This window comes from Chinchilla lanigera, unplaced genomic scaffold, assembly GCF_000276665.1.
Source record: "Chinchilla lanigera isolate Chin_1 unplaced genomic scaffold, ChiLan1.0 scaffold00009, whole genome shotgun sequence".
NCBI lineage: Eukaryota > Metazoa > Chordata > Mammalia > Rodentia > Chinchillidae > Chinchilla > Chinchilla lanigera.
The window spans coordinates 21930712-21942832 of NW_004955410.1; the positions used below are offsets into that span (position 1 = coordinate 21930712).

Below are 12121 nucleotides of genomic sequence, written 5' to 3' on the forward strand. Positions count from 1 at the left end.
TGATTTTCGTGTGTACCGTAGAGGAGGAAAGGATGACTTCAAAGTCTGAAATAACTACAATCTGAAAGCGTTCTTTACACATACCCTGCTTTTTACATGGTTGTTTTGTTTTTACCCTCGACTAATTCTGTAAGGAACATCTTTTTCCTTATGGCTTGCACCTGAAACCATGGCTTTACAGAACTGTAATTGCAACTCTAGCAGTTGCGACATTTGCAGATCACAGAACTGACTCAAAGCCCATTTTCCCAGCTTCTCCAATCTCAATAATCCAGCTTCTCATGACAGTCCAACTACTTCATGTATGTGGATTTCTGCTACAGTTTGTTCTTTTGACTAAATGAAAAATCATTCTAAAAGTTTGCCTTCAAACACCCTCAAAGTGTTACTAAATTAAGGTTAAATCTCAAGTACAAATTTTCAAGCAATTAGTTTTGGTTTTTCCTGAGCAGAACACCCCACAGATGATGCCGAATGAAAACTATTTACAAACTACCATAGTGCATTTCTTACAAAAATGTTGGGTCTGTAGGAGTGATTTGCTAATCAAATTCAGAATCTGATTTGAAATGCCTCTGGCAGGCAGCCAATCCAGTTATGAAAGAACAGAAGCAAAACCCAGAGCCCTGGTGAGTCTCCTCCAGAAGCTAGCTGGGTCCTTTGCTCTCATTAGTAAACTGGTTCCATAGGAAATCACTGCAATTGCTCTAAAATAAAATACTGCAGTTAATTTTTTCAATAAATTATTGGACTGTGCTAGACACAAAACATGTACATTTTGGAATCTAGAGTTATAAAATATTCTGACATGTTTTAATATAAACAGGAACATTTCCAATGATTGCTTGGATCTAAAATGTTTTTCCACTTGACATTTGTTTATACTTCCTAGGAAAGAAACTCTATTTATGGATAACTGAATAACACAAATAAACATCAGAGAGAGCTGAAAAATCAGCTTTGATTATGCATGAAAATCTACAATGTAATTGTGTGCTCTTGTGCCGTTTTCTGATTGCCTGTTTATTTTTACAGAACTGCTGGTGAGCCCATGGAAGAGGACCCAGCCTTGTGAAGTGCCGAGTCTCCCCCGATATTTCCTGTGTGTGACATCATTGTGTATCCCCCCACCCCAGCACCCTCAGACATGTCTTGTCTGCTGCCTGGGTGGTACAGATTCGATGGAACATAAACACTGGGCACAAAATTCCGAACAGCAGCTTCACTTGTTCTTTGGAAAGACTTGAAAGGGCATTAAAGATTTCTGAAACGTAACCGCTGTGATTCTAAAGTTACAGTAAACCACTATTGGAAGAAACTGCTTCCAGCGTGCTTTATTATGCTGAGTGACCCACTCCCAGACACAAAGTGTGAATTAGGAACATCTAGGACAGTATTAGACACTGTTAATTTCAGAAGCTAAGACAGCCAGTGAAATTTTGGGCAAAACCCAAGACACTCATTCCTAACATTCTGATCAGTTTTTTATTGGGTAAGTTTTTGTCAAACAGTCTTAAATTGTTTATAGGATTTGCTTTCAGCTATGAACGGATAGCAATTTCATGCAGATGACAGAGTGTTTTTTGGTTTTGATTTGGTTTGGGCTTTTTGTCTTTGTTTTAGCACACGGTTCAACTCTTCCTAGTAAGAGTTCAAGAAGGAGGACCTGGGTGAGGCTTTCTTCAGTGAATGAAACCACATTGTATCTCAAAGCCCAAAGACCAAAGGATCTGCACACGCTGCAATTAATGGTGCACTATTTACATCACCTTTTTTGAGAAAAATCATTCTGTCTGTCTAACATCCCTCTCATGTTCTCGTCTACTTGCAGTTGCATTGGAGAAGGAGGTCTCCCTCCCTCCCTGTACCTGTCCTGTCCTGATGACAGTCGCTCTGAATGTACGTTCCATAGAGGATTGCCCTGTCCTTGCAAAGCACGTACTTTTCAAAGATGGTCTTAATTTGTTCCAAATCTACCAAGGACTTTTACTCTCACCTTTTTCTGCCCTCCTACGCTTCTTTTTCTCTTGCCTCCCATTCTTCCTTCCTGTAGAAAACCTGAAGATTGCTCATATCTCTCCTCTTACTCAGGGGCTTTGAGTATTTAGTTTATTTTATTTACTTTCCAGGTGGACAGAGTTGCTTTATCCAGTTCTATTCTTTTAGCTGTGAAGCCATCTAGGCAATATGGCTTAAGCAGTGTCATGGAGTTTCTCTGCATCTTTGAAATGTGTTAATGAAGGCACCATTTATCTGACATCCCTGTGAAGTGAGTTAACCCAGAAGCTGTATCTTCATATGAAAACAGACACAAAATAACCTTTGCACAGCTTACCTTAGTGGGAAAGGTTGAAAATAAAGGCCATTTAATTCTGAGATTAAAAGCATTTTAGCAAATATAAGCAAGTTATCTCCTCCTTCTGGAAATTCCATTTCAATCTATAACATAAGCACCTAAAGATGCCCAGGTAGAATACCTCACATATTTAATATCTGATGATGCTTTTGAAAGAGTTGATGTTTCTTTTTTATTTATTTTTCCTAACTCAAAGGATATATTGAAGCCATAAGTGAAGATTGTCATGCTTTTATTCAGAAATCTGAAAGAACCTTAATTAAAACAAGGTTTTAGGGAAAGCCCTGATATGAAAGATATGGAACAATATGGTTTTAGTTAAAGAGGACTCTAACCTGTAAATCAAAGATGAAAGATTTCACTCAAGTAGAATTATTTAACTGCCTTTTGTTATACAGTCAGACCATATTTTTCACGCATTGGGTTTTTTTAGGATTACCATTTTAATTTTAAAGACTTATTACATACACAAAAATGGCTCAATACTTGGTTTAACATCTTAGAAATTTGAGACACCATTTGAAATAGGAAATCTGAAATGAAATGTAATGCAGTACTAGGTAAAAATTATTTCCATTGCATAAGGGTTAGGGCAATCTAGACTCATAATAGGAATGAATTCTTGGTAAATTTCACCTTCTGGATATTTTCAGAGACATTCATGTCAAATATATTTGTGAGCTCCTGTTATTTTGTACTGACTGAAGAAATTACTTAAAGAAAACTAAAGAGTGGAGACAAAGGAAAAATAAATCATATTTGAATTAGAAACATCATTGTGAAATTTAAAAATCTACTTCATGATTTTAAATCCATATCATTACTCTTCAGTGTTCCCAAATATTTTTAGATGTTCGATAGAAAATGTCAACATAGTAACATACTGATATTTCCTTCAAGAACTTACCCATATATTAATTCTGAGTTACTGGTCTGATAAAGCCAAATCACTGGGACATTGTCATAGTAGTGTCGATTTAAAAACATAACATATTGGTGCATTAATTGCATCATTTTCCATGTGACATGATAAACAGTAGGGCATAGTTAGAATCATCAGAATACCCAGAGAGACACATACACAGTGGACAGGGTTAATCAGAGGTGAGTGTAGTAGTAAGAAAAGAATACCAGTACTTTTAATTATACTCTTACAAAATGGAATATAGTCCTAAGAGAGAGAATGGAGACATTTGAGAGTATCCACACTTCTTTTGAAATAGACTGGCACATTTGAATAAGCATTTTCAATTGGTTTAGTTTTCTTCACTTACATGTTAATTTTTATTGCTTACAATGGTTTCCAGTGAGTGGCTAGTGGAAAAGCAGCTCTATAAGCTTTCCCATTAGATATCTTATTGTGATCCATACTTTAAAGGGTAAATAAATGGATTTTCTCATAGTTGCATATTGAATAAAAATAATGATTTTTGAGAGCTCTACTAGTACACAGTGCTATGAGCTTAGTGATGTTTCATAATAGCTACAAAGAACAATCAAATATATAGTATAATTTGGAGTTTTACATTAAACCAGAAAACAGTTTTATTAAGCAGTGAGCAAAACTGACCCCTAGTGAAACTAGAGGCTATCCTGTCACTGCTTAGTAAATGAGAAGAGTATTTGAGATGAATATTTAAAATATTTAACAAAATCATAACATCAGTAGTGGAGCTGGAAGTCCAATTTTGCAGAGAACTGATACTTGTAAAATAATAATGCTTAATAATCACCAAATCCCCATTAACAATCCTATGAACAGAAATCTTTCCTCAGCTGTAACTACAACACTATAGGACAATCTACTCACCTGAGTGGGGAAAAAAAAGGGCATCTCTTCCCACAAAGACTCAGCCATTTCAGGACTGGTCTTTCCTAGTAGTTCAGTCCTATTTTATTTCTGGAGGTCAATCGTAAAGCCTTGAGCATTTACTGGATTTCTCTATGGACTCCATAGGAAAGTAAAACAGGATGATCCTGTGGAGTCTCCTGGGAGACAACCTAGCTTCAGTCAACATGTTTATGTTTATATTTATCCCAGCGTTCATGTTAAAGCAATTTATTTAAACATTTTTACTATTTATCTTTTGAAAATTCACTCTCAATTTGTCTCAGTGGAGATAAATATGAAGATCTCATGACCCCAAAAGAACGCAAAATTTTCTCTCTTAAAAGTGATTCTAAAAAAAGTGATGCTAAGCTTGAAATAACAACTCTGTCACAGAGACTGACATTATCACTTGTAGCGTTATCTGTTGCAACATTCTTTTCCTGCTTCAGGAATGAAATCACTTGCCTGCTGAGAAAATAAGAGGAAAAAAAAAAGAAAGAAGTAGGAGACAACACACCTGTTAGACTATTTCTATGAAGGGGAAATTTTCACCTGTAAAAGAAATGAAAACCAGATGATCAAGGTGAAGAAGTGAAGGCCCTTTATTGTTGTCCTCAAAACTGATCCTCTGCCCTGTCTTGATCACTGTCAAATTTCTTGTGCGTCCCAAGATCACAACTATATTTTGGTTTCTAGCAGTATTTTGTGCTACTTACTGCTCTTTAATGGAAGTATTATAAAGTATTTCATCAGGGCCACCACTAAAATATGTAAGTGCCTATGTGTGGCTTCCTTTTCTGGGAGTATTTACGTTGAAAATCATAGCCTTTGCCCCTTGACACTGACAGCTTGTTTTTGTCCCATCAAATACTTCACGCAGCAATGCACGATTGTTGGGTGGTTGGAGGATGAAAATTTAAAAATAATATGCTATACACAGACAGGACTGTAGAACTTGCTTTCTTCAGACCAACTGCAGTTCTTTAAACCTCTGACATTCCTGCCTGGTTTTCAGTAATGTATTAAGTAACCACTGAGTCAATTACTAATATGCTGGAAATAGCTATGTCTGGTAAACCTTTGACTATTGAACTGGGGCTGCTAGACCTTGATCTTAATGATGAGCTCCTAGAATACAAATGATTTCCTGAACTATCTTAATCTCAAGCTGGAAAGGTTAGAAAATACACGGTGAATTAACTGAACAGTGCCAATCTTCCTAATCAATAGTTTCCTTTCTTCTCTGCTTCTTCTGCCAGCCTGCCAACCCCAAATTACTACATCTAAGCGATCATAATAATTTCTGAAAGCTTTATTTTTCCTAAGCAGAAACAATCTTCACAAATTCTTTTTTGAGACACCGCTGGCTGTATTTTCTTTCATGCCATTTTGTGTGAACACTAAGAGACCATCTTTATCCTCGTTTTCCCCTCTTCTTTTTTTTTTGGTTTTCTCCGGTACCTAGAATTGAACTCACGACCTTGCTCTTGCCAGGCAGGCGCTGTGCCGCTGAGCTAAATCTGCAGCCCCTTCCCCTCTTCTTTTAGAAGAACCAACTGACTTCTTTTTATAAAAAACTTTTTATTATCTTAAAAGATAAACCCTGTTACTGTGCTTCTGACCTATAGTTTCTATACAGAAAGTATGAGCAGAATTTTCATGTCATTTCAAATACACTCTTCGACCATTCTTAATAACTGCCCTGCTGTGTTGTGTTAGTTATTGACTGGAGAAGGTTATGCATATACTTTCTCGCCCCTTAGATGTCTTTGTGAGTCAAACCCACACACATAAGCTACCATTGGACAAACAAACAAATGGTAAAGGAGAAATTTTAAGTCAATTTATTTTAGTAGTGAAAGATCTCCAGATTCTTTCATGAAAATTGGAGTCCTTTTATTTTCTTCTTTGGGTCTTAGGCACATTAAATGCAAGTTACAACATCCAATATAATGAAGATTAAATTTTTTATGGGACATTGCGGTCACGTCCTTTACTTTCATTGGCTGCCCTTTCTTGTAACAGTTGGTAGAGTGATGGCAGCAATATCTATGTATTGGTTTTATTAAGTTAAAATTGAATAGAAATTGAGTAATGAAAAACCTAAAGTATTAAGACTCTGTACTCTGAAGAAAGGTGCTGCCTCCCTGGGTATATGATAATTGTGTTAAAATCTCCATATACCCTCCTAACTGGTAAGATTCTCAAACTCTTTCTGAATAAACAGTGTCAGCATCTATCTCCACGATAACTAGGTTGTGTGAAATTGCACTCGCAGTGGTTACTGGACATACCGAGTATGATGGCAAAAATGAGTGGCCGTTTCGTAGGTAATAGACTTGGCCGTTTGTGTCATTTGCAAGCACATAACTTGATACACTAAAATCAGGTGGGCAGGTCAGACAGGAGTCAGTCTTTAGTACTTTTGTGACTAAACACTCTAGACCAGGCTTGTTGATGTATTAAGTCTCTTTTCTATTGTGGTCTGAGATCTGTTTCTGTAATAAGGTCAGTTTGTTGTCTGCTGTGTACCAGTGGTTTTGCCTTTAATTTTTTTGGCTAGCGTTTACCAAGATCTGTCATCCAGAACTGCTGAGAATCAACGTTGTCAAACTCCTTTTCTTAAATTGTGCTGCCAGTGGTGTTTTCCAGATGTGCAAAAGAATCATCTAATAAATGATTAATGCCGAGTAACAGAGTATCATTGTTGGACATGCTCACGGATTGTTCACCTTCTTCCTGATTCCCTTTTGTATTTGAACACACAATACTACTTTCCAAATTATTGTTGATGTTGTTGATGTCATGACTCTTCTTCAGAAAGAATGAAGGTTGCCCTCTTGTCTTGTGTTTTCTACTGAATTAGATTTTCCCCTCGTCCTATGTGAATAAAAGATATTTGAAATAAAAGTGTTCTTATTTTTCTGCATTCCAGGTGCCTACCATTAGATTATGCACACTAGATACTTAATAACTTATTGGATTAATAAATATCATTAATTATGAATTATTGGGCCATAAACTATTCCATTTTTCAACAATGAAAAAATTTACTTCCAGGTAAATCTCCCTTATAATGAAGTGAGATTTCACCAAAAAAAGGAAAAAGTACATTAAAGCAAAGTTGTAATGGTCAGGAGGAAGAATAATAGTAGATAAAACTGATAAAGCACATACATGTTCCTGTGACTCTATTGAATGCCCTACCAAAATTCTACTTAACCATCACAGAATTCCTTCACTGTATGTATTATTACTCCCACTTATAGAGAACACCAAGCATTAGAAAAGTTAACTCACTCACTTAGTGTTACAGATAGTGAGTGCTATGGTTTAGATCTAAACTGCCCCCCACAAAAGTCTCATGCATTAAGAAATAGGGCCTTACAGAGGCACTAGTGTTTCTGGCTTGGAGCCAGCCCAGGATGGATTGAAAACTCTAAAACTGTAAGCCAAAATAAGTCCTGCTAAAAGTTTGAGTGTCAGGTATTTGGTTGTAACAGAAAAACTATAAGCGTGTGAGACAGGACCCAATTCTCATATACTATCTAGCTTAGAGTCTATCCTGCTTCCCAATAGCATCACTATACATCAAAGATGGCATTTTAAGATATTTTTAACTAAAAAATTATGATTATCCTTTACAATAGTCTCTGATAACCTAAGATTTTATTAAATTATCATGTTAGTGGATCTGGTAATTGTGGGTAGGTTTGTACAGTAAATGCACTTTGCAAAACAGTTCTTTCTTTCTCTGTTTCAACATTTTTCTTTAATCTAGCCAAGAACCCTAAGATGTCTTTGGAACACATACTCTAAAAACTCCTGAAATTTATTCCAAGACAAACACTTATTTTTGTATTTTATAACCCCCTGCAATGTTTAACATTCTAACATATAACTGTTTCCAATGGACAATGATTTGGTTTCATTCTGAGAAAAAGATAGCAATATTTTGTCTAACAGAAAGTAAACTTGAGAAGGAGTGGGTGAACAGAGTCAGTTTCAATGGTAAACACCTTTGGTTTAATCAGATTTGTCAAATGGCAAATGTTACTCCATGCTTCTTTTTTTCTTTTAAGTTTCCCTGGTGAAGAGAGAGCAATTGAAAAAGTTGAATTTAAGTATAAAGTAAGAATTATTATATGATTCTTTTAAAAGAGTATGTTGTAATTGAAAATAGAAGTCTGAAGCTGCATTTCGTTGCTTAACACTTTGGTGGTGTTTTAGTGTTGTTGAACTTAAAGTACTTCCAAACATTACAATTACTCCTGAGCCTGATAATATCAACAGGGTGAACAAATGTTCCCTGTCCTTCCCGTTGCCCATAAATACATCATTCGCCACCTATCTTTATAAGAACTTTGGAAAAGATTGATAGATGTCTTCCTAAGTGTCTTAAGAGTAGAAAAGCAAAATTTAAGTAGAGAGATGAATAAATTCTCTTCTTTAATGTTAAAAAGAAACAGAAGAAAGTAAGACAATAAAATGTGTCTGCATTTGCCACATATAAAATTTAAAGTTCTTAATGTATCAATGGGCTTTGAAGCTATATACAGTACATATACAATATTATATAATCCATATATATTTTTTCTAAAATTAATTTTTTCCAAAACAATAAATTTTAAAACTTAAAGATATGATAAAGTAAATCAATTTAATGATGTTCCATAAAGCTAATCTTTCAATAACAAATTAATTATATTTATGAAGATTTATTCCTAAATAAATACAAAGATTTTATATCCATGCAAAATGACATCATTTCTTTGAAGAATACATATATTCATACACTATTTTTTTCTTCTGGTGAGCATATTTTAGTTGTTTTATTTATTCTAAAAATAAAAATATGAATACATATTTAATATTTACACTGTACTCTCATTTAAACCTCATAATAATCTTCTGTGGGGAGTAATTTAATAGAGGAGCAAACGGAGACTTTCAGTTTGCTGGAACAACCCCGCAGTTTCTGATCACCACTATTTTACACTGAACTTCTATGGGGTGACCGTTTTTAGGTTTCACATGCCAGTCAGAACAGATGTTAGTTTTCTGTACCTGATTTTTGTTTTTTTCTTCCTTTCTAACACAATGTTTTCCACTTTCATCCACTTTGTCACAAGTGACAGGATTTCATTCTTTTCATGGTCAAATATTTTTCTGCTGTTTATATATAGTACATTTTCTACGCCCGTTCATCAGTTAATGAACACTTGGGTTATTGCCCAATCTTGGTTATTGTGAATAATGTTGAAATGAAAATGGAAATTAAAATTACAAGTGTGGGGGCCGGGGATTTAGCTCAGCGGCAAAAGCACCTGCCTGGCAATCAGAATGTCACGAGTTCGGTTCCCGGTGCCGGAGAAAAACCAAAAAAAAAAAAAAAAAAAATTACAAGTGTGTGTATAGATTTAACAAGTCTTAGGAGAAACATTTGCCCCACTCATTGTCCACAAAAGAGCAACTCATTTTTTTGTTGCTATCCCATTGTATTTTTTTTTTTTTTTTTTTTGGTATCGGGAATTGAACTCAAGACCTTGCGCTTGCCAGGCAGGCACTTATGCTGCTGAGCTATATTCCTGGCCCCTCCCATTGCATTTTGTAGATGTTTTTAATGTCTATCCTACCACTTAGAGGGCAGCCATTCCATGCTGTGGGTTAGCTATGAGTGTGTGTGATATGTAGTCTCTCATTTCTAATTCTCTGCCTTAAGGAGTCCCAAGTGTTTATCTCATAGGTCTATACAGCTAGTAAAGCACAAGCCCTGGGTTACACTTGTCCTGACAACTCTTCACAATCCTGGACCAAGCCAGTGACTGCATCAGCTTGCCCACTTGCAGTTCTGTTTTCCAAGGACTTTTTCCTTCCCGGCAATGGAGGTTTCTTAGCTTTGGTACATTTAGCTATACATCTGAAAGCAAATGCCAGACATCTGCCTTTGAAGTTTACAGCAAGTGTGTTGCAGTTTATCTTATTTTTTCACATGGACAATATTGGGAGTGGTTTCAGGATGCTTCTATGAAATGAGAAAATGGAATACCTGAACTTCTGGTGGTCTGTGAATTCTTCCTATGCATGAAATTGACACTTTAGCTACTGAAACCGCTATCATTCTATTACTTAAGCGAGCTCCACCCTCTGAGTAATGGGCAGCCAGAGCTATAACAGATTTTTTATAAATCTGAAGTGATTATAATATTTTCAGGTCTCTGCAAGAGAGAAACCAGAAATTAGAAACACATAGGCCATCTGCAGAAATCTGGCTACTCCAAATTATTGAACATATTTTGTACTCTCTGAAAATTACCTCTGACAATGGAGGGCTGGTAGTTCTATCTTTGGGTGTGTGTGCTTAATCTTGCTATTGGCAGCAAATGAAAACAGGAAGGAATAGTAGTGGATACTACTTGTCTGAAATTCAGAAATGAGGATAGTGTTACATGGGCATCATTTCCTTCTCTCTCAAAGCCTGATAGGAAAACAGATACCCATTACATATTGGAGGGTGAAAGATTTGAGCTAGTGCTTGGCAGGAATATACAATGCTGAGGTTTCACTTCTTTGCTCTCTAATACATACTGTGGCCATGTTAAAGTTCAGGCTTCACATTCTTTTCTAGTGAAAAAAACAGTTTAATGAATAAGCATCACATTCTTATAGCTGCTAAATGACATGTATCTTCCTCTCGTGTTAGCTATCTCCTTTTGAATTCTTTGGATACACTGTGTGGCTATCTTTCTGACTAAAAAGTACTCATTGAAAAAAAGAGGAACCATCGTTGTGGGACAAAAACATTTTCCCTCAAAAAAGAATGTACAAGCACACAAAAAAGATGTGGGATTTTTATGAATCATATCCTGTAATTTTTCACTTTTTTTCCAGTTACCTCCTTCTCAGAACAGAATCCAAGAAAACCAAAGAAAACTATTTGTGCTGTGTGCAAAAATTTTGCCAAATTGAATTACATAATTCATCTAGCAGATTTGATGAGTTCCTGGATATAATTTGCAAATTTGCATTTTGGGCACAAGGAAATAATGCATTTGTTATATATGAAAAATATAGTGTTTGTTAAAAAACCGTATTTTGTAATTGCTCCAGAATGTTTTTGTATACACGTCTAGTACATGTACTTAGGCATAAAACTTGGCTATTTACCATGCACACTTCAGCATATTTGCCTGTGCTTATCATGGCCTGCAGAGGGAATTCCTGAATTGGTAGAATTCAACATTTCTATGAAAAATACGATGTTAAAATATTACTTAAACATTTTAATTAATTCTGTGACCAACTTTCAAGCTTCTAGGTAAAAGGATTAGGCTTGCACTGATGGACCATACTCAAAATCATTGTATATTATCCCATTTGTAAAAATAAACACTTTAAATTGATGGGGAGATCACTTCATCATGACACCAGAAGACATTCTCTAGGAACTTGTTCCTTGCTAAAACGTTAAATAACCAACAAAAGACTGCACAAAATAACTTGATAGGTGCTCTAAAAGCCATTCAGTTATCAGAAACCAAGTGGATTCCCCAAAAAGGAAATAGCCTCATTCAAATAGTCAATGTCTTAATCTACTCAGCTGCTGTTGCAAAATACCTTAAACTGGGTGGATTGAATAGTAGACAATTATTTACCACAGTAGTAGAGCTAGGAAGTTTGTAATTAAATTACCAGCATGACTGGATTATGGTGAGGGCCCTCTTCCTCTTTTGTAAATGGCTACCTATTGCTGGATCTACATATTGGGGAAGGAAGGGAGACAGCAAGCCCTGATGTTTCTTCCTCTTCTCAGAAAGACATTAACCCCATCCTAGGTCCTCCAAATTAAGACTTTATCTACACCTAGTTACTGCCCCAAACACACCACTTAGTACCAACATGTTGCAGGTTTCAGCTTCAATATATGGATTTGA

General features: G+C 35.7%; 1 protein-coding gene across 3 annotated transcripts in view; it reads left to right on the forward strand.

Annotated features, from left to right (window-relative positions):
* The window catches only part of Hdac9 (histone deacetylase 9), an 885718-nt gene extending 884400 nt beyond the window's left edge, over positions 1–1318 (forward strand). For all 3 annotated transcript variants that reach the window (XM_005377344.2, XM_013510571.1, XM_005377345.2), the window contains one exon: positions 1036–1318. In XM_005377344.2, the coding sequence (XP_005377401.1) occupies positions 1036–1075 (40 nt within the window). In that variant the 3' untranslated portion in view covers positions 1076–1318. The remainder of the gene's footprint in view (positions 1–1035) is intronic.
* Positions 1319–12121: the final 10803 nt, after the last annotated feature.